The 26,962-nt window shown below is 35.9% G+C and overlaps 1 protein-coding gene across 4 annotated transcripts in view; it reads right to left on the bottom strand.

Annotated features, from left to right (window-relative positions):
- The window catches only part of STRN3 (striatin 3), a 67,079-nt gene that overhangs the window by 35,910 nt on the left and 4,207 nt on the right, over nucleotides 1-26,962 (bottom strand). For 3 of the 4 annotated variants that reach the window (XM_026095093.2, XM_026095095.2, XM_026095096.2), the window contains exons 2-6: nucleotides 8,573-8,676; nucleotides 3,399-3,472; nucleotides 1,542-1,623; nucleotides 1,000-1,179; nucleotides 441-573 (exon numbers count right to left, since the gene is read on the bottom strand). In XM_026095093.2, the coding sequence (XP_025950878.1) occupies nucleotides 441-573; nucleotides 1,000-1,179; nucleotides 1,542-1,623; nucleotides 3,399-3,472; nucleotides 8,573-8,676 (573 nt within the window). The remainder of the gene's footprint in view (nucleotides 1-440; nucleotides 574-999; nucleotides 1,180-1,541; nucleotides 1,624-3,398; nucleotides 3,473-8,572; nucleotides 8,677-26,962) is intronic. The other variant, XM_026095094.2, reaches the window with a different exon arrangement.

The following is a 26,962-nucleotide window of genomic DNA, read 5'->3' as shown; positions in this document are numbered from 1 at the left end:
GGGATAGATTATCCTATCCTACCTAGAGAGTTGCTCACAGAAAGGAAAACTAAAGATAAAAACAAAACAGCACAAAATGTAGTTGAGCATTATGAAGAACGCCACTGGAGACAAGTCTCTGCTAGGGTCTTAACACATTTAATTAAGAAGCTGCATAAAAGAATTAAACATTTATTTGGCATGGAATCTGCTTTTTCACTACATGATTTAGCTTCTAGTCCATGAGGGATTGTCTCCACCTTTTCCAAAACTCAGAAAGGACACACACTGTCTTGCACAAAATTCGCCTTGTAAAAGGACTCAGATTATGCAGAGAAGCTGAAATGATGAAATTAGATATGCCTTTCAGCAATTAGCTGTGTGGAAAAGAAAAATTATTTCTCTTTTTTAAAAAGGGATTTCAGATCTACACCCAACACAATATTAAAAATAATCCTCACTTTGTGTTTCTTATTTATCCGATGCTTTTCTTTTCCATCTGCAATATCTTCTATCATGTCACTCTCTTCTTCTTCATCACTATCATCTGCATTTTCTAAGAAGTTAAAAGTTTCAAGAACATCACCAGAATTCCTACATAAAAAAAAGCATTAACAGAGAGTCAGTTTTACTTGCTGATGAGATTTTAGAAGATTAATTAGATCAAATGCAATTGCTACCTGACTTAATAGATTAAGATCTTTAAAACCTGCAAAACAACAAGAAATGGTTGTATGAAGTAGAGTTTCTACAGCTGTCTAATTCCTTATGGTGAAAAGCACCCCTTGACAATATCTTGCCTTAAAATAATATTTCTAAAATGGTATTAAAACTGAATTCATGTCCTACAGCCCTTCCTACTTTCCTACCTAAGACTTATAGCCAATTTCATTATCACAACCAGCTACACTGCAGGTTTCAGAGACTCAAGGGTTAAAATTGAGTATGAACTGAGCAGTACTTATTAATAACTAAGTAAAACATACTTAAACCTTACACATTTCCTATCTCTTCACTCACCTTTTGATTTCCTGTCCCTTTTGTTTTGATGAAGGAGATTCACCTCCATTGAGGATCTGCTCTAAGTTCTTTGTTTCTACTGAACCATTTGGTTCTGAATTGGAGAGCCCAAGCAAAGACCTTACCCGCTGGGAGCGTACATCCAATATTGTATCTGTATAACCTACTTCCTGAAGATACCTGCACATATTAGGAGGAGAAAGAGAAAATACATTTTAGAGAAAAGGAAAGAAATCAGCATTAACTGCTAAAATGAATGCCATTATTACATCATTAATGGAAAAGACCTACCTCCACAAAACAAATCTATGCATTCCACCTATGGCTTGCTCTGCTGATATTCAACCAAAAGCTTAAGCCATGAGGTATCCAAAAGCTTTGTCTCTATTATTTAAAGGAAAACTCAAGACTATAGAGTCCTGTATAATGAACCACTATTTGCCCATCTCAGCTGCACAGTTTCACAGACTAAGCATATATACACAGCTCCTAATAATTCAGAAAAAGGTTTGAATACACCAGTACTCAATGATATTACTTACTGTCTTAGTAACTGTCTGCCTTGCTTCCAGGTCAGCTGGCTATTTTGAGGTACTGTGGGAACCTCTGTATCTTTGGTTTCTTCTGAAAGATATTGTCATATTTATTTATTTATTTTTCACATCAACTTTTTACAAGACACTAATGAAACTGAGAGCAAATTTTAAAACAAAAACAGTAGCCATTAGGAACTTGCTCTCTAATGAATCAAGGTTCAAACTTGTTAATTTCTTTTGACAAATCCACATTCTATAACAGTATCATGAAGCAAAAGATCAGCACTTGCAAAAGCATTTAACAGATTACTGCTGAGCCTAATGGCAGCTAAAAAAGAAGCATAATATTGTCATACATATTACAGACTTTGTATTTATCAGTCAAATTCTTCTTTCTCCCTTTGACTTGCATTATAATTTTTAGCAAAGTTACTTTAAAACCAGGCATCACTTTTCATTTAAAAACTATTTACTACAACCACTTTTGTATCAGTGCTATTTATCTCTTCCTAAATTCCTACACCTCTTCAGATTATAAACAGCCCTATGCCTGGGTGCTTAAAATATATTTTTTTTCCCTAAACCTCTGCTGAAACATCAAGTTTCAGAAAGTTAGTTAAAAAAATCCTGATCCTTTACTTCAAGAAAAGGAAAGAAATATTTAACTTGTACACAGAAGAAAATCTTGCCCCAATCAGTTGAAATGTACTGCTAAGAAAACTGGCTAAATCCCTCTCACCCAGCTGGTTAGAAAATAACACTGAAAACACCGAGCCAAATACAGCTAAAATAAGAGAAGCAGATGCATGCTAGTGTTTGAAGAAAAAGTAGTTTAACACAAATTCCATCAGTTTACTAGAAGTAATTAAAACTAAGAGCCCACTGCACTTTTACTATGGCAGAGACTATAAAACATGGGACAAACTGAGAGGTTAAAGATTAAGATATCTAACTTGCATTTCTTTTAAAGACTTACAACAGATCCCATCAAATACACAACAGGAATCATGCTCTCTACTTTCAGCTGAGGTTAAAAGTACCCAAAATGTGGCACTTACAAAGCATAAGAAAAAAATACTGTTCAAATTGCTAGCTGTACTGCTAGAAAATCTGTGGACCACAGTTTTTTGACACAGTACAAAACCACAGGCCAACAGTGTGGCTCCCAAGGACCCACATTTCAAGAGAAGCCACAGGTAACTCCTCTTATTTATAAAAAAAATTCTTTTCTCAACCAGTAACACACTGAAGAGCAAAACTGTTGATTATAATCCATTTTGTATCTACATTGCAAAGTTAGCTACATTCCAGAATAGCATAAGGATAGTCTGCTTTTTCTCTTAGAACATTTTTCCTTTATTTAAGATAAAAATAGAGGTTTAAAAACAGTTTTTCCAGGCCAACATGATAGATTTTTTTTTTTTTTTGCTCATTCTCAAAAACTAACATCCTATAACAGCACCAAAAAGACAGGATTTCTTATGTTTATTCTGCAGTTATGCTTTCTTTTCAGTTGTCTAAAAACAAGGACATCACAAATGCATAAAATTCTTCAAAAAGGGTTACTTAAGAGAAACAGCAGCTGAAGTGGGAAGTGTGTAACTTTGTGACTTTCTTCAATGTGCAAAGCTCTTTCAGAAAAAGGAAAAGTCAATTCATTTCAATTTTGAGCTCAAGCGAAATATTTGCCCAATATCAGAATGTCTCCTATGTTAAATAATTTCTCTACAACTCACTTTGGGGGGGGGTGGGGAGCAAGGGAGAACTGCCTCTTACAATAAACTGAGCAAAGCAAATGAGCAAATCTAGAACAGCAGATAATGGAAGAATTATACTAAAACAGGCTACTGTCAAAAAAGTTACCTGATTCAAAGGTTGGCATTTTCAAGTCACCTTGGTTCAATTCTGTGCCATATTTTAATTTATGATATTTTGCCCTGAAAAAAAGTATGTAAATGTTACACAAATTAGCATGCGAAATTTTTATCAAATGAAAACATTCCACTAATACCATTTAAAACAAGTGCATCAACACAATTATCATTTATCCAAATAAAAATATTGCAATAATTATTGAATCATACTATCACTCCTAACCTCCCAAGAGCACACTTTTGGGTCTTCTTACAACTATTCACTACTATCAAATAACTTGCAGGTGAGAAGCTATGTTCTTCAAGAATGTGGGGTTTTCTCTGATGTGTGTCAGCTGCTATGAGAACCTTTCTGAAACTGGCAGGTTCAATCATTCAGCATGGATTTCTTCACTTCTACCACTGTCATAGTAAGCCAACCACACTATGATGAATAAATCCCACACTTGGGGTCCCTGCCTACTTGTTACCTCCAGTTTCCTCTTCAGCTCTTCTCCTGCCTTGTCTTAGCTTATGATAGAGATCTTTTTCGTTGACAGAACCATGCTGGATCGTTAGCTTCCCTCACTGAACGCATTCTCTTCCTGATTTTCTCTTCTGCTTTCACTCAAGGCTTAACTTGCAATTCCTACTCACAATCCACCTGTGCAAGTGTGCCTCACTCCTTTCAATATCCTGATCTCTCATCCCCTATCCTCTCCTACTCTATCACTTTTTAACAAAATCAGTCTTGCTGATACTTTTCAATACAGGCATGCCTTAGCCTTCTAGATCTTCTTGTCTAAGTTGCCTATCAAACTTCCAAGAACATCACACGCATCACTACAAGTATACACTGGAATTCCCTAACTTTATCCAAGACCTTTCAAAATATAATTGCCTCAAAAATCCCCCAGGGAAAGACGCTCTCAAACTCTCAGGGAAAAGAACTCTAGAAAGTTCTGCAGTAGAGCAGAGGTGAAAATTCTGGAAGAAGTTAGCAACCAAATTTTACAGAAATCTCTATAAAATAAACATGAATGAAGTTTTAACAATGATAACTGAGTCATACTCAGTCCCCATCAATTTTCAAGACAACTGCCAAACATGAAGATAGCAGAACTTCCTCAAAAAAAGATGGATAACAAAATGTGTGCTGGGCAAAACCAAGCATTCTCAACAAATACTTTCTCAACTGAACCACTGCTTGAAAATTTTCCAAATTCAAGAAGAAAATTCATCTCAAATGCAATCTGAAATACTTACCAGTATGGAAGATTTTCTTCAAAATTACAGAAGTTTCTGCCAAAATTGCACGTAATTCAAAAAAGTCTTGTTAACAAACTGTCAGCAGGTGGCACTACTGACCCTTTACAGTAACTGCTTTGCAATAACAGCTTGTATCATACATCTTAACTGAAAAACTATACGGCTCCCAAAGACTAGGTATTTGCCTGATATGAGTTTGGCTGACTGCTGATTAAATAGAATCACAAATATTTTAAAGTTATTTGCGAATTTGAATGTATTTCATCCATGAACCAGCAAAATTGTCTACGCTAGGTCTTCTAAAGTGAGAAACAAAGCCTTTGTTCCACATGGTACCAAGCAGTGTCTCAGTAAGCTTTTCAGATTAAGTGCACAGACCATGATTTAAATGCCCTATAAATTATTGTACATTTTGGGTAAAAGAAAGTCACAGAATGAAAATAATTAAGAAATTATGTAGTTAAATAAAGTAGACCAAACGTTTTGGCCCAATTCATAAATGAATTCAGTAGAGCATTGTAATTAGAAAATCAACCTAAATTTGATCAATTTAGAGCGGTTGCAAATACTGTTTAGGAGCATCTGTTCAATTTTGGAGCTGTAATTTCATATATAACTAAAATTCTGCTTTAATTGCTCATTACAGAAGATAATGAAGTATCTGATCTGAAACTACACTTATGACTAGTCACTACAAATAAGCCAAAACATTGATGTATGTAAAAATAATGTCTTTCACATCACTTTTGATCCCATTTCAATTCTGCAGTAAGAAATTAATCTTATTTTATTCCAATAAAGTATATATTTGCATGGGTATTCCCCTCCACGTTGCCACACAAACAAGACTGGTGACTACACATCTTTTCAACTACTAGCAATCTACTGTGCTTTTCACTGCGAGACAATGATACTACTTCCCATCCTCACACCACACGAAATAACTCAATCCTGCAAGAGGCATCTTCCCAATCTTTCCAAGACTGACTTACTGCACTTCTAAGGCCAGGATGAAAGAAAAAAGTAGGGAAAGGAGAAATAATGTCCCTAAATAGCAGCATGCAGTCAGACAACTGAACTGTTGAATCCTACCTATCAGTAGCAAGGATATAAACGACTTCCAGGCCAAAGCCCACAGAGTCAAAGCAATAGCACAGTTCTATGATCTCGGGAAGACAAGCACAGCGTTAATCTAACAAAGCTTGAAGCAGAGTAGCTCAGAGCATGCAGCACAGGAAGTCTGACTGTTTCTGTAAAACACTCTAGAGTATCCTCTAGCTACAAACAACAAGCATCACCATACATATAACCACTTAAGGCCTACCTTTACTGCAAAAATTCATTAAGAACTAGATCCAAAATATTCAAGGACATTAAAATAACATTTTACTTCTCTAAAACATTATCACACTTGTTGCAAACATATTAAGAGAGAAATACTAAAAATAGCAGGCTATTTTGCAACTACTACTGCATTTTATTTAATTGTACATGCTGGATGTCCTGTTTCATAATCTCTTTTTCTGAGAAATCACAATATTCTATCATTGTCTGAATGAGTTTCTGATGCCCTATAATTTGACACTTCACAACATGAAGTTTTCTGTCAACATCAGGAAGTCAGGATGGGAAGAGGAAAGAAGGGAAAAATCAGGTGCAACATTGGTAACTGCTGTCAACACTTTTCAGATCAGAAATTCTCAGGCAGCATTTGGTTTGCTTTGGGGTTAAGTCCTTTTGATTATTTGTGACCCTTCATGTAGAGCAACAACAACAACAAAAAGCAGCTATCAGTTGTTGCACTAAATGAAGCATTCAAGATAAGAGATTAATATACTATCATTCTTGGATGATTTACTAACAAGTCAGTGCAGGCTTTCCTTACTCAACCCATCATACTTTGCCAATTAGATCCTCTCAAACCATTGCATATTAGTAGCAAAAAAAATACAGCAGGCTTGCTCATTGCCTCCCATGTATTCAGTCATCCCTAAAGTTTCAGTTCCTTTTTTTAAAGCTATCTTCATGGTAATTCTGGCTGGGACTTTAGGATTTTCCTCTTGAAAAGTACACAGTGTCAGTTCATAGCTGAAAGAACTGATGTGAATTGCATGTTTTTGCTGTTCTGCTTTTGTTGTATATATGGTTATGAACTTGCCCCTCATCAGATGAATTCTGGAATTTCCTGGGAAGTCAAACTATAAAGGTAGCTGCATTTCAGGTGAAAGCATAAATGAGGTCTCACCAATGTCATTTATGGAGTTCTTCATGTTTTGGAGTCCTTCACACAATGTCTTCATAAGATGCTGACCCTCACTGTAGTTGCCTTTGATTTGTTTTAACAAGTAGGCAACCCCCACAGTATTTTTGTGCGTGTTTGCAGAACGTCTCTATGTGAAGCATATAGTTTATTATCGCCAACACAACCAAAAAAGTTTTGCTTCAACTTCAGAAAGTAACGCTTTGGTCTGCAATAACAGCATGTAATTCCTTTGATATTTTCGATGTTCTTTTGAAGGAGTAGCACACACAGCAACACTTTATATGTTTTTTGCATCTGCCTTGAATTCAGTCACTTGCACATTACTCATATGATACAAAATCATAACTCTTAGTCTGACGTTGGTTGGAAAGCTTGAATTCCTTTCCCCCCTGAAGACAGGGCTGAATGAAGAAGGAGCTCCTTGCTGTAATTTATTTCACCAGAAAACACACGATGTGCTGATACGAACATTCGCCATTTTCTGAAACATGCCTTTACACTGGACATTTCACACAAATACGTGGCCATCCTTGCCAAAACATTAGCTTTTAATATGCAACTGACTAATCAAAGTTATTTCTATACTAGTTACTCATAGTACTAGTTTATAACATGAAATGTATTTAGACATATTTAACCTTTGAAGAGGAACCTAAAAATGCCCAGGTAAAGCCCCTGTACATTTTACTACAAAATTTTAGGTTTGCATTAGCAGGAATGTTCCCCTCAAATCAAAACAAATAAAGGCTACCTATTTTGTTGCCTCATCCTCAAGTGGAATACACAGTTGGATTCAGCTACTTTTTAATAGCAAGAAAAACATGGAAAGAAAGAACTGAGTCTACCACTGAAAATACAGGCACATTACAAGCTAGCTCACCTAATATTTTTCCAAACTAAGATACTAATTTCAGTCAACTGAAACAGTCAACAGAAAAATATGTAGCTTTGAAAGACATTAGTCTGCCTTAGCTGAATGGAATGCTTTATTTTAAAAACATTAAATTAATGCTACAGAAAATACATCTGAAACTAGAAATTCTAGTATCTACCACAGGAAGAAACAATACATCAAAATTTACCATTAGAAGATATTGTTCTGCAACAAAATACAATTTCCATCATGTAACAAATACAAAATGGCTGTACGAAGCAAAGACAATGTCCTTCATCTTTTCAAGTCGAACACGACTGAAAAGTGGATAAAGGTAGAGTAATAAGATATAAATGTTATTATGTTTTTGGAACTACAAAAATTACCTAGCAGGTTTGTTCTTATTTAATATGCAATTACCAACTCAGAAAAGGAAACTTGTTCAATTTGAATGTGCTGTGTTTAAACCATACATTTTGAAAAACATACCAATCTGAAATGCATGTAACAATTTTATTACAGCAACCACTAAAGCTCATCAGAAAAGATGAGGCAAGAACAGTACTAGCTAATTCACGTAAAAAATGTATTCTTCAGTCGTTACTGTCAGAAAGCCTGACAGCTTGCACGATGTAACAATGACCTAACATAAAGACAGTTTACACAAAGTAAACTGTAGAATCATCTCGTAGAGACAGTTTACATCAAGTGAAGATGTTTTTTCCAGTTTATAAAGTCTTCCAGGTCATATAAAAGCTCAACAAATACGTATACCTACCTTTCTTGTTTTAATGCATACTCTAACATTTTTATTCTTCTCACTAAATCTTTCTTCAAATTTTCTTGACCCTTTCTTTCCCCTTGTAAAAACGCTATCCGAGCCTGAAAACAAACAAAAAAGGTATTTTATTCAATTTTGTTCCCAAAAGAAATGAAGTCTAACACATAAAAAAGAAAACAATACTTTGGTAATGTTTAGTTTCAATCACTTATTTCTGCCCTAGAGATCTAATCTTGTTTTCAGTTAAGTTTGCTTGCCTTAAAACAAAGGTATTAAAGTCAGTATAGTAGAAGATGGTACAAACAGGAATAATTGGAAGCCAATTTAAAATTACACACATGTTTTTCCTTGTTGCAGTTATCATAAACCCTTTAATACATTACTTCTGAATTGGAAGTCATATTAAAATAGGTATTTATCATACTTCAAGCAATTTAGTTTTTAACGCTAGCATATTGAACAGATGAAGAAATAAAAGGGACACAAGAATTCCAATACATAACTTAGAAGTCCACAACACAAGAAACAAGTATGTTTTACTAATTCAGATTTCTCTCACTATTGAAGACAGTTGAAGATTAGAGTAACAGGTAAGAATCATTTTAGTGTGTTCTTCTGTATGGACAGAGCAGAATAATGCCTTTTGTAAAGTACCAATCATATTATCAACCAAACTTTTACAAAGGAAAACCGAAGTTTCCTTCTAGCCTGCTAACCTAGCAGATGACAAGAACAAATTCAGTGGAACATACAAGCCATCTCAACTAGTGAAAAAAGTCTAGTGGAGAACCTAAATTTTGACTTTTATAAGCTAAAATCCTAAAGGAGATGGAGGAATTTGTTGATCTGAGTGCAAGATTTAAAAATATATATATATATATATCATATCATATATATATACACACACACACATATAATTGAACTGGCCAGTCTTGTAGGAAACCAAACTCACTCGTCCTCATTACGACTTTAAACTGACTTCAGTCATTGGGCAGCTAATTCAAGATAAGATAACAACATTTTCTTGGAAATAAAGGAGGATAAAAATGAGAACAAAGACTACAGTAGCGACAACATTGCTCTACAAAGGTTAAGATCAATGATGTGATTTCATTATTAAAGGCACAATGAAAATGCAGAAATATAATCTGAACCAAGTCTAGCCTTTAAGATTTTAAAATGCGGTTTCTTGGGCATTTTCCTTAATCACCTTGGTTAGAGCCCGCAATGGTCTAACCGAGACTGTGGCACTCCTTTCGCAAGACCAAGCGACATCAGAATATAAAACTCTGCATATCCGTCCAGTCCTGATCTTGACCCCTCCAGCCCTGTGCTCAATGCTTTTAAAAAATAAGAACAAAAGTGTTCTGTTATCTTGCATTAGTTAACTAATGATTTAATCAATTAAAATTTAAAATCCTAGTGAGAAAAAAACTTCTGAATAAGGACATCAGTTAAAAGAATGTAGTGAAAGCACTCTCAACCAACCACTACCACTTATAGTAATGTAATACACAACAGTGCATAGTAATAGAGAAGAAGGAATAAATATATAGACTTTGTAATGACTACTACATAGATATTTCAAGATAGAGAACAGGATCATTTTGAACATCAGGTTCCCACTGGAAGAGGGTGGAGGGAGCTGAACAAAATCCAGCAACTGCAATTATGTATACAACTTTTAAAATCTAAGTAACTGACACTAATCCAATAGAAAGTTAACAGCCTCCTGGAGAAAACTGTAATTATACATTATCTACATTCCCTTAGTATCTAAGGCAGTGATGACCAGACAACTCCACGAGCCCAGCTGGTTGCTTAATTTCCATTAGTCAAGGATAAGGCAACAAAACCTTTTGTTAAGTAAACAGTCTCCTTATACATAAATATAAAAGTGTACATAAAGTAATTATTTACCTCCAAACTACTTCTGCAACTACTCTATTAAAGGATGCCTTACAATGGGTTCAAAAGTATTGTGTTATATGCACGTATATGCTCAATGTCATACTCCAAATATTTGGAAGTTACTGTATGAACAGACTGTTGACAGAAATAAAAACAGAACTAAATACTTATGCGATCATCATCCAAGGAAAGTCACAAAAGCTCTTACACGCTTTAACCGGAATGCAGTTCTCAACTCTTTCCAAAATTCGAGTCTTCCATAAATAATGGTCTTTTTTCTTTCTAATAGTCTTCATTCATTAGCTGGCTTCCTTTTATAACTATTTTACAGATCTTAATTGCCAGCTGCAACTGTTGGGCCTTATTCCATCTTCAGTTTCGTGATAACAGGGCAGAAAATAATACAGCTGCAATCATACACAGAGGGAGAGAGGGATTTGCCTCCCAAATGCACACAGCCAAACTATTTTCCTCTTCTGGAAGTACTTCAGAGTACTTGGGCAAACAGAATCTGCCCTCATATTTACTAGCCTAGATTTCACACTTTTCAACCAGGCAGGATAATAAGCGAAGTGATCTTGAAAATCAATACACTATTGAAATAGCTTTATAGAAAACAAACAAACAAGCTTAATATACAACAGTATTTTTTAAACAGTTTTCACAGGGTACAATCCACTTGTGTAGAGACAGAATAATCAGAAATTCCCTGCTCTGCCACAAGACATATTTTGTACCTTTACCAACCTTTACCTTCGTTCTTTGGCGATATTACCAGACATCTTCTAGCTTCACTTTCTACAATTAAGTGTTTGCGTACATATTTGGTTGATTTTAGGATTTTTTTCAACTTTTGTTTTCCACTTAATACAAAATCAAGAGTAAGACCACTGCAGATTTGCTGTGTAAGTTACATTAATCAGCTTCCTTCCCTGGGCCTTTGTTGAAAAACGAAGGGTATCAAAACTATCATTTGACACATTGCATGATTTTGAGAGCCCCAAGAACTAAACTATACATTAACATGCGATTTTCTCAAACTGACATTTTTTGAGAAGCAGTAAGTCTCAGGCTCAACAACAAAGAGATGAAGTAAACACATCAGTCCCCCCCAGGATGCTGTATTAATTTAAGTTCCATACACAAAGACAAATGCTTAAGAAATGCTCTCTAGATAATAGTTTTCTAATCTTCAGAGATTCCCTTCCGTCAGAACATTTCTCAGGAAAGCTAGATTAGATAGAATCTATAATTGTGCCTGATGATTAGGGATTGACTAACACTAAAATTGGGAAACACAACAGGCACAGAACAATCTGGTACCCATCTTTGCTCCTTTCCAGTTACAACAGAATCCTTTAGATTGTCTTAAGCCAATCTTTATGTCCCCAAGCTGATACCAAGAGGGACAGTCCTCTCCCTTCCTTGCATTTCTCTTCTCTCTACCGTGCTGACAGAGCTGCTGCCATAGATGAAGTCTGATCAGGAAATCAATCTATTTATTTTTTGCTCAGTTCTGAATTAGAACAGTTTCCTGATCATACCACGTATAGCCATGGGAATACTTAGGCTGGATGGGGACAGGATAAGGAAGTGACAGCTCTTTTCAGTGACAGCACGGTCTTAGATCAGCCTAAACCGACCAGAAAACCACACCCTGCATGTCCAGGTCACAAGAGTCACAAACAAGAGAACTCGACTATGAAAGTCAAATCAGAAAAGAAGCACTAACCCTCCTGAGCTACACAATGTATTTTTTTTTTTAAAAAAAAAGTCTAGTAGCAAGATGATTTCCAAACGGGGGAGAAAAAGTGTTATTTTACAGAATATATATAAAGCAGTTCTATAAGCAAAAACCTGGCTTCTTGTGGCTTTACAAATCAAGTTGAATTTAGTGATGTACAGCTTTTGTTAGAACTTCTTCCTGCCTCCAGCTACGGCTACAGCTTGGATTGTTTGATTAGGGACAAGCTCAGTCAGAAGCCTCTTCTTCAGGTCCGCACCTCCCTTTTCTACCAAACTGTCCATTTCCAAACTTACAGTATTTTTAGATCTTTGAGATCCATTATCTTTCCACAAAATTCAGCAACAGTTGATAAGTCTGGATTCCCTGTATACCTTCGCTGTCAGCTGTAAATAAGAATAACACCACATGAACTTTCACAGTTGTGTGATGAATGTGAACTCATGGAGCACCAAGAACTAGTGTGAGTGACAGGCACTTTGCATCAGTGCAAGGATGCATGAAATAACACCTGGAACTAGGCGTGATAGATGTCAAGGATAAAAAGAATTATTGACCAACTACTTGAATAAAGTATGGATCCATAAAAAAGAATTGTCTGAGGTTAAATAAATACAGAATGCATATATAGAAGAGGGGCAAATTAAAGTTTTAACATTTAATATTCTAGTTTTTTTTCAACTCAATATTCTTTTAATGGTGTTTTTATTGTTTTAGGAATATTTTAGACACGCATGCACTGGGTGTTATGGAAGGCTTTTTATTTTTTAAATAAAAAGTCTGACCGTGAGCAAATCAAGCTATAGTATTTCACGCCAAAAAACTTTTGTCCTTTCTGCACTGCAGTGCTCTAAAAACTGATTTGATAGCTGTTCTTTAGGCTTTTATTTTAAGATCTAAAATAATACTGAGGTTTTCCTTGAGCTGTAGGAATAAATCACTACACTGACACTCCATATCCCTAGCATGCAACTACACTGTCCAGTCAAATTGCAACAGATTTTAAATAGTTTACTAGAGAACTTCCACATAACTTTAAATTATTCAAAAATCAGCATTTCACACAAAAGTTGATAAATCAAAAGAGGTTTGAAGGAGAAATGTTTTCTGGGAAAAGAATGAGTTTTGGTAGGGTTTTTTTGATCTTAAAAGTTCTTAAAACTTCTAAGAATTAGTGGCCTATGCTTCATACAGCAGTACCCATAATAAGCACGATATTTATTTAAAATGCATTTTATTGCTTCAACTGCACAGAAAAGAGCCTGACTTTAAGATGACTTTGACCTTCATTAAACATACTTCTCTTAACCTCTGAGGACAAGGGAGGGAAGTCATTACAGCACTTTGGGTAGGTAACATTACATATACAATCTAAATGTTATTTAATGATGAAAGTATAGGATTTCACAGTCATATTTATAAATCCTGACATCCAGTACTTGAAATATATGTCCATCATGTCAAATCTAGCAAAACATATTGAAGGGAAAGAGGCAGGAAACCTGAATTAAATGGTAAAATATACAAGACTCTCTAAAGAATCTGCCTCACGGTGTTGGAACACTAACACTTTCCTATGCAGTTTGAGCAACCAAATTCTAATGGATTTACAAATACATAAACACACTCATAAAGTAGGTATATTTTCTTTTTACACCAGTTGTAAACACCTCAGACTCTAGAAGCATATTTTGAAAAAATTCAGCCATATGTAGAGTAATGCCAGCTGCAACCTGATGTTAGTTTGTTTTTTGTTTTCTCTGAAGTCCATTCAGACTTCTGGAAGGAAGGAAGGAAAAGGCCTGCAGTATTTTTGAAAGAAAAGCAATACAGTGAAGCAGCTTGAATATACACACCCAGTCTTAGTGCACACATAAGTAAGCATGTTTTATCCTACGAGGGCATGCCACAAGACTTACTTAATAGTAAGAATTTGTAATGTTTATTTTAATCACAAGTGTATTAAGTTAATCTCATCTTCATGCTTAGATGATGTTTGTTATGCTGAAGATGAAGCAGAACACTGTTTTGGCAAGTTAAAAAAATTAGTGGGGAGGTGGAAGATTTAACTCACTATTAGTGTTCTAGTTCCTATTCACAAGAAGCAAATTAAACATGAGAGGGGAATGGCTTTGCAGCATCAATTTTCAACAAACTGCAGTTTGAAACTTCATCTCATTCAGAACATCTGAATTGTCATGCACATAAAAGCATCAAGCATTGGAAAGATTTCACTATCTTCTTAGAGACCTGATGATGCCCATCCCTTTGCAAGTTAATTGCAATTTATCCTTAAACAAATTGTCCACTGAGAACAACAAAAAAAGCCCTACCAAAAGAAAAAAAAGCTTTATTTTTATAAGTGAATCTGAAGCAAGATCTCTCCTGCCAGCTGTGCAGTGAGACAGGTGTCACTGTTTGTATCAGGAGTGAGATGTAGCATTTATAAAGTTCCTATTGAATAAAAACTACACAGAAGCATGAACTATTTTACCATTGGAAGACTTGACATTTGAGGGACAATTTCTAATTTTGACTAGAAAAATCATTACTTCAAAACATTAAAGTTATTTTAACAATTAGCAAATACAAAAATACATTTGTAATACATTTGCAAATAAAAAAGATAATTTTCTAGGGGACCTTCAGAATAGTCAGTGAAATATCAGGTCAGTGACTTCTGCGCTTAAAGCAGCAATGGTATAAAGAGGTTTCCTGAAGGTTCCCTTCTTTCTTAACATTTTTCATTTGAGTAAATGAGTAATTTCCTGCTCCTCAACTGATACTTTCTTCAGAGATTCATCTTACCAGTTTCTGAATATGAACTCCAGTCCAGGTTTAACACCAACAGAACCCCCCCACACACACAAAAATTTAGAAACCAAAAGCAATTCCTAACCTTCAGAAAAGTGACTTCCTTGAGCAACTTCCCAGCAAGTGTTGCAGATGTGACAAACCCAGATAGTTCTACGGGGGTCTGACACAAAGCAAGGGAATTTAGTCATCCACAAGTCCCCTCCAGTCCTGCAATAAGTACAGGCTTGCAAAAAACTCTTTCCCCTCAATCTTCCTTCCTGGCTTTCACTACCACTGTATTACCTCTGCTCATCCAAATTCAAAAGCTTATTACCAGTTTGCCTCTCTTCACCAGAGTGCCAAACTTAATGCCCAGATTAATTCATCTTCCTGAAACGATCACTGACATACTGAAACAGAACTATTAAAATGCCCCTTGCCACAGTCTCAGAATATCCACCGCTGTCCCCATATATGAGTTTTCCTCCTCCCCACACACATGACAATTTCTGCAGGCATTTTATTTTAGCCTTAAAGATTCCTCTACTAGCAAATTTGTAAATCTTCCTTTAAACGTGACATACAAATAACTAAGAACAGCCACAGCCTAAGCAGACCCTAGTGCTTTTTAGCTGAAAGTTGTAAACAGTCACAATAAATTATTTCTTTAATCAATTGATAGTTAACAGGAATGGTTGGAGGCACCAGATTACCCAGACAAACATTCATTTTTACCTCCCAAAATGCTCACTCATTTTTACCTCTAAATTAATCAATCTTCAATAACATCAATATAATTCTGCCCTCTGATGCTAAAGACAATGCTGACATTAAGGAATTGATCAAACTTTTTATTGAGAAATTATTCCACTACAGTCAAATATCAAATTGAATGCCATCACTCAGCCAATTTAATAGCCAACTAAAACGTAAGCGATAATATTTGCTTACATTTGCACACAACTAGAAGTAGTATTTCTTACTATTCATAAACAGGTACTATTCTATGAAGAGTCTGAATACCATACTTGTTTAAATACATTCCTTTAGCAAGTAAAATAAGAAAGAAGCATGTCTGAACACAGGCTCCCAATACTCTGAGGCAGTCATGTTTCTGATAAGAATTTAAGAAAGTTTTGCAAAAAGCACAAGTTGCATGTCTTAACTGAGTTCTCTTTCCAATTAAGACTGTCTTAAAAAACATAAGCATCCTTTCTCAAAAATGTACTTCCTGAAGATTGTCATATTAGATAAAATTAAGAATCCTACTTTTATTTCCATTTTCATAACAAATTTACTATGTGACTTCAAGTCATTTCCCATCAGCTTTCCCATCAACATAAGCATATTAGTGCTCACATGTCTTACAGATAAAAGGTAGCACAAACAGTTTCACATGTCAACACACATATGGTCACTTTCAATGGGAATACAGAAAACTGCAAGAACCTGAGTTATGTAGTTTAATCTGCCAATCTGAAGTTTGTCAATGCCAATATTTAACAGAATAGACTTCCTACATTAATCTCCAGTCAGTGTTTCTTTGTCAAACCACCTAGCAGGTCTCTACTATAATATTCACAATAGCAGGAATATCAAAGATCGCCTTTGTTAACATCCAAAAAGGATCTTCACTGAAAACTCTCACACAGATTAACGAATGAGGAGACAGAAGCATATGAAACAAACCAACCCAAATTTCTCTGTCATTTACCACAGCATAGCTTGAAAGCATCTACCTCAGCTAATCAGTTTCCTTAACATGTCTGTCACAGGCCTAGTACTTTCACTGTCTTAACAGTTTTATAAAGTTGTATAAGCTTTCACAAAATACTGGTTATAAATACAGGATACAGTCAATATCTTGTAATTTTGCAGACTCAATATTACATAGAGCAGCAAAAAAGAATTGTATATATATATATTTTTTTTTTAAACTGGGAAAAATAACTAGAATACCATTTAGTACAAAGTTATTGAAGACTTCCTGCTTTTATAAAATCAGTTAAGTCATGGTATTTTCCAAATGTCTATGCTGGGGAAAAAAAAAAGCACAACACATAATGACAACACCAATATCTGAGGCTGAACTCTTGCCAAGAGCATCCGCTGTCAATTATAAGCGTCCACTGATAACTCCTCCAACTCTCCAATTAACCTGACTGTATCTAATGTTCCCTATGTATGTCTTGTACTTCGGAACATTTTGGACATTAATCCATGTGAAGTGTCTAAAGGAAGAAAAGCTTGTGAGCAGGATCTACTCTTCAGACAAACTAATGCAAACAGAAGTCATGGACAAGCTTGCAGGGCCAGAGTCCCAACACCAGGTTTGACAAGCAGCAGCAAAATATACAGTAATCACAGACCAAACTGCATTTTAGCCACTTGAGAAATATTCCTGATGATCACAGCTATGGCACCACATCACAGCAAGTATTTTGAAGACATTTTGTATCACCACACATGTCAGTTCACGCATGAAATGTTCTTTATGTGTAAAATAATGCCAAAATAACCCCCATTAAGTTTTCACTCAACTTTCAAATCTCTTTGAAGTATTTTCTGCCCAGACCTGAACTCTCATATGTATTTGTCCATACCACAATAATCAGAGAGTGGAAGCAAATAGCTTAACATGCTTCCATCCGCTCTATAAACTCCTGGATCACAAATGGAAAGCTGCTGAAGACAGGTCAGTGTAAGTTACAGAATGCTGTATCATTGTTCAAAATTACAGCACAAACTGATCGCAAAACACAGAAAGATTAAGGAGCAATACAACCAAAGCAGTTGTAAGAAAACTTCTTAGAAAAAGGTCAGGATTATTCTGCAACTGGGAGTCTTAGCATCCACACTGCAAGGCTTCTTGTAGATTTTCTTCTGATTTTGGTTTTCGAGGACAGCTTTTAGCAACAGACAAGCATACTCACCACCCCCCCAACAACCAACCAGTAAACTACTGAACTCAGATAAAGCCTATCAGTAATTTGATTACCTCTATTAGTTTTAATTAATAAAAGAAAAACCCATTGCCCTTCTTAGCAGGAACTACGCATATTGAGTACACTGAACCTATTACAGTTTGCCCAGGCTTCCTTTCCTCTTAAGACAGTCATTCAATACCACAAATATGCAAGGTTAATCTACAGTATCCTTGTTATCAAATTCCTGCTTACTATTGCAACTTTCTCCCTAATTGGATCAGAAATCTCAAGCCCAAAGGAGCAATACTGAAAATAAGTAAAATACACATTTGTGTGACTGCACGTACTTGAAAATACACACACATGCCTATTTTACTAGAGATCATGTTTTCTCTCAAAAGTTGGTAATACATAGCATTTTATTTTTAACCATATAATTATAATGTATGACCTAAAGTCAAGGTGCTGGAGACTTGGTTTTACAGGTACGGCTGTGCAGTCAATTACAAACACTCTGTTTTCAAGTAGGTAAGTAACAGTCTTCCAGATTCTCTAAAAGGATAGTTGGAGTGGGGGCACCTGGGAAAGGGTGTTTTTTTTTTTTTTTTTGAACAAAACAATGCTTAAGTGTGATGCAAATAAAATTGATTTAAGGCAAGAAGATCAGTTAAAGCCATCTGACACTTAGGCCATATTTAGTTCAGTTACCTTTGTACTGAATGAAAAGATTCAAGTAAAGCATCTTCTTCAAAAAGGAAAGAATCACTTCGTTCTCTTGACAGTTTACTTAAATGAGAATATGGCACTGGACTCTTGAAGTTTGATGCCTTAAGTTTGATGCAAAGAACACAAAAAAATTAACAGAAATAGAATAGACTACGAAGTAACAAATAAGCTTCTTTTTGAACCCATTCATACTTTTCACTTCTGTGACTTCATGCAGCAAGGATTCATAATTTTTCATTGTATAAAAATTATTTTAGTTAAGTTTGCTGCACAGTTACTTTATTGGCTGCTATCCTACCAAAAAAGCAAACAGTTACTCACCTTCATACACAAATCTGTCACACTTCCTACCCCCCTCACTGGAGTAGTTCTCTTTCTTCCAAGGTGCAGTCTTCATCTACTGAATCACACCCCTCAAACAGAACAGCTCTCTACTTAAATTAAAAAGCATCTGAACACTTTTAAAACCCAGAAAGGAACTCTCAAGACTTTTTTTCATTAGCCAACAAGACTAAATTCTAAATAGATCACTCTTCAAGATGTTATCTCCACCCCTCAAACTGATTTTATGCAATCCCTTCAAATTTTCAGCATTATTCTCAAAAATGCTACTAAAGAATGGGATATTATATTGCACTGCTGACCTTGCCAGTTCTCCACACATCACAAGACAAGAATCACTTCCCCAAGTAGCTCTGATTTATAGAGCCACAGACCATTCAGGGTTTTTATGAATTTATTTTGTTAAAACTCTCAGAAGTCCTAGAGGAAAACAACTCAGTGTGTTCATTTCAACACAATTTCATTCTATGACGCAGTTTCTAAGAGTCAGTACTACCTATATTTCCTACATTGCCCCTAAACAAAAAATGTTTCTTACAAAGATCGTTAAAACTGAAAAGAAAAAAAAAAAAACACATTTACATGTTTGTCCATTTCCATCTAAAAAGATTCATATAAATTCTTTTAAGCTACTAGATATTTTTTGGAAACACATCTAAGCTAGTAAAAAACTTTTCTTACCACCACAACTGCTATGACTGATTATACACTGACAGTAACACCATAACACAGTATTTGATAGGATTAAAAAATATATATGTTGTCAACAGCACTATGCTGATGCATTGATTGCATTAAGTTATATTTCTAAGTTACATTGCTATTAATTAAGTGCCACAGCTGAAGCCTCAACAGACACTCAGTAATAAATAAAAGAAAGAATATTAAGCTTGCTCTTTTTTATTATTACGAGTAGTTGTAGCACAAGAGCACATGGGCAAAGTGAAATCGTACACTGTGCAGTATGGCAAGTACTTATAATCACTACAGACAAGACAGAGGGGAAAGGGAAGGAAAAATCCCAATGTGGTAAACTGGTGTGCTCGGTAACGTACATTTCCTTTACAAAACCAGGAACATACTAATTATTTAGGAATACAGAAGTGGAAAGCATAATTTGCAGCAAACTGGACACAGTGAACTATACTCACGTAACTATGTATTAGGTATCCGGCATAGAAGAGTCCTAAAAGTTTACTCCACATAGCCCAGCAAGGACCAAGGAACATTGTTCAACACATACTCAAGACTGACAGTAAGAACATACAAGGTCATAACTATAGCATGGTACACAGGCAGGAGAGATCAACACCAAAATCCCTGAAAATCACCTCAGAAAGCATCACTGTAAATCTGCGAAAGAGCATGGAATTTGTAATAAACGTCTCAGATTATCCCAGAAAGTACACTACATTCCCGAGCTATCCCCGAAAGCAAGGAAGTTTAAGTCAAAACCAGCCAAAGCAAAACATAACAAAAAGCCCCTGCCCCAAGCACAAGTCCAATAGTTTCAACTGCAAGAATGCCCAGAACCACACACCATCCAGGCAACAAAAACACAACACTCAAATTGTGTCACTTATACCCTGTCTCTAGGTTGTGGCTGTCTCCGTCACTTCAGAGAAGGCCAAAATAACCCAGAAGCCATGCACTGTACAAAGAAAACTGTTCCCTCCATAGCGGGCCAGGGGAGTCCTGACATGCAACACTGATTTACAGAACAGGAAAGAGCAATCTAGACTCATTTCACATCCCTCTTAATATGAAATCGAAGGAGCTGTATTTATATTAAACTCCCCAAAACTTTTGTACAATCAGATTGTAATCCATTTCTGGATGCTGTACCAAAAAGATAACTCATACTCCCTTTCAGGCAGAGCAGAAGTGTAAAAAGGGAAGTCAGCAAAGGGCCAGACTGACAAGAGAGCATAAGGAAAATATACTAAGAAGCCGAACTATCTGAAAATGTCTATAGCTGTGAAAAATGAAAGCTATAAGCAAGTTTTGTAAACATTTAATGAAACCGCTTTGTGCTTATTTATGGGACACTCCTTCCATGCATAGCTGGTATCACCATGGGAAACAAAAAGGTGATTCTTTACAGCTTTACAGGAGAAGACTGTTCTATTGATGAACACTCATGCCAACGTTAATGAACTGCAGGTCAGTAACAAACACTGCCAAAGAACAGGTACTAGAAGGAAGCAAAAACTACTAACATGTCAGAAGCAGAAGCCATATAAGAAGCCATATAAATACATAAGAGAACACAACACTACAGAGCTTTGCATCACTTAAGTCAAAGGCAGTGCTGACAATGACAAATTCAAATACAACCAATTTTGAGAAGACAGAAGTTACCTATGAAATACAAAACAGCAAGATAGTTACAATGCAGGTGTATCGTGTAAAGTATTTTAATAGAGGCACCACAGGGAGGAGGAATGGGTATTTTGCACTTTCTAAAAGTTAATCTAGACTCATACCACAGAACAGTGCCAATGTTCTCTAATTTACACCACTTATCACAGAGTTAACAACCAGCAATCCTGCCTTCTACCAATACAACTGTATAAAGGTTGCTAAAGCTATGAAACAGAATAGGTCTTATAAAACCTTGTATGCATATTTACATGTTCTCCTTGAATACTTCTGAAAGTTCTGCTTGTCTGACCAGAATCTTTTGCTTTCAAGGCCTCAAGGGTTCCTCGCTCTTCTGCCCTTGCACCCAGGTGTTCTGTGACTAGAACTGACTTTAATTTGGATCTTATCAATGTATACAAGTATCTTAAGGGAGGGTGTCAAGAGGATGGAGCCAGACTCTTTTCAGTGGTGCCCAGTGACAGGACAAGAGGCAATGGGCACAAACAAACAGTGAACTGAATATGAGCAAAACTTTACTGTGAGGGTGACTGAGCACTGAAACAGGCTGCCCAGAGAGTTGTGGAGTCTCCTTCTCTGGAGATATTCAAAACCCGACTGGATGCAATCCCGTGCAATGTGCTCTAGGTGACCCTGCTTGAGCAGAAGGGTTGGACTAGATGATCTCCAGAGGTCCCTTCCAACCTCAACCATTCTGTGATTCTGTGAAAACAAATGAACAAAGAAACCACCCACCACATTTTTTCCCCTCACAGAAAGCAAACACTTCCAGTTTAACTGCCAAGTGTTCTGAACAGTTAAACCCATCTGACTTGTTTCCACTAATGAGTTACCACTTTTACATAGCCTGATCTGTGAAATACAAGCAAATGCACACTGAAGCTGTCTGCCGGTAAACCAAATATTAAACAGAAGATGATAGTACTCACAGAATCACAGAACAGTTGAGATTGGGAGGCACCTCAGGAAGTCATCAGGTCCAACATCCCTGCTCAAGCAAGGTCACCTAGAGCAGGTTGCACAGGACTGTGTCCTGTCAGGTTCTGAACATCTCCAGAGATGGAGACTCTGCAACCTCTCTAGGCAACCTGTGCCAGTGCTCTGCCACCCTCACAGTAAAAAAAGCTTTCCTCATGTTCAGACAACTTCCTGTGTTTCAGTTTGTGCCAGCTGCCTCTTGTCCTGTCACTGGGCACCACTGAAAAGAGTCTGGCCCCACCATTCACCTGGAAGACTGAATTTTGAAGAAAAGATTATATAAAAGATATATATATAAACATACCATAGCCATAGCTTTGAGTTAAATACTTCAGACTAGAATTTAGCACTTTCCAACTTGCCACACTGGCGACAGTGTTAAAGAAAAAAAAAGAAAGAAAGAAAGAAAGAAAAATAAAGGCCAATTTGTTTGGTGAGGGTTTTTTTGGTTTTTTTTTTTTAGGATTTTTCTAGGATCAACCACCTCAATTTTGATAGCAGTTCAGGAGTAACTAGATTTTGGGTGAAAACAAATGAAAGTAAGGAAAGAAAGGGAAGGAGAGAAACTTTACTGCAAGTAATCCATTTAAAAAGCAGACAATCAGAAAGAACTTCAGGCACCTGGAATTTCTGAAGCAAGCTCCAAATTTTAGGATCATTTCAATATGCATTCAGAGAAGCAAAGTTTATTACAACATTACGGCCAAAACATGCAAGATTTTTCAATACAAACACAAGCATATACACAAACATGCCTAATAAACAAAAGGTATGAAGGTGCTCCACCTCTCAGTAACGTTAGGTGAAGTTTATCTTGAGTCCACAAAAATTTATTTTTATCCTGAATTTAACAGATTAACTCTAATCAGCCATTTAAATCAAAATACTGTAATAGTAGAAAAAACAGCCTGCTTGAATTTACATAGTAGATTCAGGACTGATCTTGAAGAACAGCCAAATTCGTAATTAGCTCTTAATACCTCTTGGAGTTGCACAGGTAAAGGCAGAAAATATCATTATATTGAATATCCTGCTGAGCCATTGCTTAGGATAATTCAAGAACAAGTTACAGAAAACTAACAACCAGACATGCAAACAAAGCTCTTACAGGTCATATACTTGCCCTGAAGATTTGTTAAATCAGCGGAAGAGCCACTAACGAAGGTGCTGGCACAGGTGCTTTATGCAAGAGACTACAGAACTTCCCTAGCAATTCTCTTCCTTGGGTAGAGAAAGGAGATCATAATCTGTTTCCCCCCAACTTCCTAAAGGACAAAATGATAAAGAACACACACCTCTATCTCACACTTTCAATGTGAAAAAAATTACTATACCACTAGATACTTCACGAAAGTATCTACAAGCCTATGTTTCTCACAGATGCATTAAATATGCATGGGAGTGATGGCAACAGAACTAACAAATAACATGTCTAATGTTGTTAAAAAAGAAGAAAAGTCCCCAAGAAGTGTTATATAACTTGTGTTGACCTGCCGTATACTTTTAAGGCTGCGTCTACAAAGAAAAACTCACCAGTGCAGCTATTATGAATAACTCTTCTCCACACGGCTTCTAAGAGTGATTTTGTTTCAAACAATTACTTAGGAAAGAATAATTATTACACAATACATTATTTTTTCCCAGTGTCGACAGGATGGAATTATTTGGGAAGAGTATTCCATAAAAAAAATATACAACTCATCAATATCCTCATGTACATAATCCCTGCAGCTACCCAGTTATTTCCTGTTCAGTCTGTATATAGTAGGAACTCAGTGTCCTGTGGTCTTTCGTTGTTTTGCTTGTTTAAGGTGAATATTTCAAGAAAATTATTTAGAAAACTTAAAGGCCTACATCACCTGTTAAAAAGGTGGGGCAGAGGTAAGAATGGAGGCTAACAGAAACAGCAAAAACAGGAAAATAAAAATCCCGTTTTTAGTGACAAACACTCTAAACCACCACCAACATCTCAATTTTATAATGAAAGAATCATAGATTATTAATTATGCATCTATGTTGACAGAAAAAAAATCTCCTTATTCCTATTTGCCTTGAGGTATTTCAAGAAATTCCTTTACTTCAAATTTGTGTGCGTATCTTTGATGGCAAACTGTGCTATAGAGCAGCTGCCTTTTAATTCACAGTCAGGTCTTCTCAGCACAGGTTATTCCTACATAAAAAGGAAGTAACCTTACATGCTTTCATTTTGGAAGCCTTGCCAAGAAGCCCATGAGAAAGGCAGAATTTACCATACACATAGGAAAACAGACTTTGAACCTTCAATGAGCAGGCTCCTAAAGTTCTGCCAGAGGCCATCTGCCTCCAACTCAGGTGACTAAACAGCTTCTGAAAAGCCACAGTTGGGAATCCCTTGGTTATGTCTAATTTCACTCCACACAAAATATACATAACTCTCAATTCAGTGTTCTAAACTGCAAAACTTTAACTCCACAAAATATGTACTTGTTTTCACCATTAGCTTAGATAAATTATTAATGAATGAAAGTTTCTATTTTTTAAACTTCTATGTGTATACTATTTTATACTGGAACTGTTTTCAGTATAAAACAATCACATTAAATACTTGCATATTATGGTATGTAAAGAAGTTTTATTTATTTGCGCAGAGAAGTACTTTAGCACTTCTACCACAGGAAGCACTGTAACAGCCTGCATGAACAGAAGTCGGACATTTCAGGTATTACCAGCATACTTCAGGAATTTGCAAATATTCCCAAGTAAGAACACTGATCAACTTTTTGCAACTTATTTCACTTTAATTTAGGTCAGTGCTGTTTAAATCTTCTCTGATTTTTAAAGACTGCTTTCGTAGTTAAGCTTCATTTCAGAAAGAATATAGGGCTATAAGATCCACTGAAATCAGCGGTTTACCAGTGATGTATATTTTCCAACAGCAATCTTTAAAAAAATAAACAACATGTGATTAAAATATACAGTGCATTCCACAACTCTAACATGCACATTTCCTATCTGTAAATTCTGTACAATCTCTCACAATTAATCCCCTCTAGTATCAACTAAGTTATGTTATTTCAGCAAAACAGTATCAAAACAGTGTGCAAGTATATTTTAAAACAATAAAATTAAAGCATTTCAGGGCTACTTTATTAGCCATGAAAATTTAAGAATGGCTATGCCTGGTCAGCCCAATAGATCACCTACCTCAGTGTCCTGCTTCTAACCACAGCCAGACAAGCAGATCCTTGGGTACAGTATAGAAACAGAAGAAACCTCAAAATACCTTTGTAACCTCCAAAAACTTTTAGCCCAAAAGTGTCCTGAGTCAGAGGTTGGCGTCTTTGAATTCAGAAGCCCTCAGGGACTTCTCTTCCATAAACTCATCCAAACACTTTTTGACTCAACAAGCTTCTAGCATCTACAATATCCCCACACACAAAACTCCATTAATCCAAAAAAGCTGTGCATTTGAAAATACTGTTGTTTCACTTCATGCTTTCTAGCTCAACCGAGACACAGCAACCGTACGTTCAACAGTTAACTAAACAATGACCATCCTACAACTCTTCCCACTTTCTTCACATCTGATCTATCATCAACAAAGTTATTTACTTGCCACAAGCAAGGTGAAGTCTTTGCTACCAGAAGAATTGTTCCTCCAACTCCAAGAAATATTCCCAACACTATTTCCCCTCCTCAAACCTGCAACAAACCAAAACACACAGCCACATATTTCAGCAACTGATTATTGCTACACTTTGTAAATGTTGAAACCTACTGCTACTGCACTGTTTATCTACACTCTGAACATGGTCTCATCCAGTTCACCGTATTTGCACATTTACATATATTTACATATTTACCATTCACATAAAGTGCCTAATTCAGCAATTTCTAAATTCCAATCACCTCTAATCTGAAAGACCCCCAGGAAGATAAATATATGTTTGTTTGTTTGTTTTTAAGCAAAAGAAATTACCTATTACTGTCATGTAATTCTGCAGTATTTACTAGGTTCCCAAAGTTCATAAAGTTCATAGAGTTCCTATGACAAGCTGCTTCCCCCTGCCCTGCAATAGAAGTTTGCAAATAAAATCTGGAGAGTTTTGCTGCTTTTTTTTTTTTTTAATTTTTTTCAACACCAATGTACACCACACAAAATGACAGATAAAAAAATGTTCCCATAATGTTATAGAATAGCTAGGAAAAAAAGCATTTGTAAAAATTAGCTAAATTGGGAACTGAATATGACACTGAAAGTGTCATTTGGTATGATGGAAAATGGACTAACAAGCTGATTAGCCTCTAGGCACATTTCAGTGCTCTAGTAGGATATATACGCTTTATCACACAGCTGTATATACATTATTCAGAGTACTTCTGTTCCTTAATTATTTTTCCTATTTATTGAAACATTCAGATGTAGCATCTGCTGTTAAGTTTCTCTCTACATATTCTTGTGTGATTTTAAAATATCAGGGAGTATTTAACTTTATTTTTATTTACTGCAGAAGGCACGAAGGAGCTGCATTATTTTACCATATAACTGGAACCTTGACTCTAGCGAAGCACATCAATCTGCAAGTCCAAAAAGCAAGTGGA

The sequence above is a fragment of the Dromaius novaehollandiae genome, chromosome 5, assembly GCF_036370855.1.
Source record: "Dromaius novaehollandiae isolate bDroNov1 chromosome 5, bDroNov1.hap1, whole genome shotgun sequence".
NCBI classification, from domain to species: domain Eukaryota; kingdom Metazoa; phylum Chordata; class Aves; order Casuariiformes; family Dromaiidae; genus Dromaius; species Dromaius novaehollandiae.
This window is presented reverse-complemented; position numbering and strand designations above follow the sequence as displayed.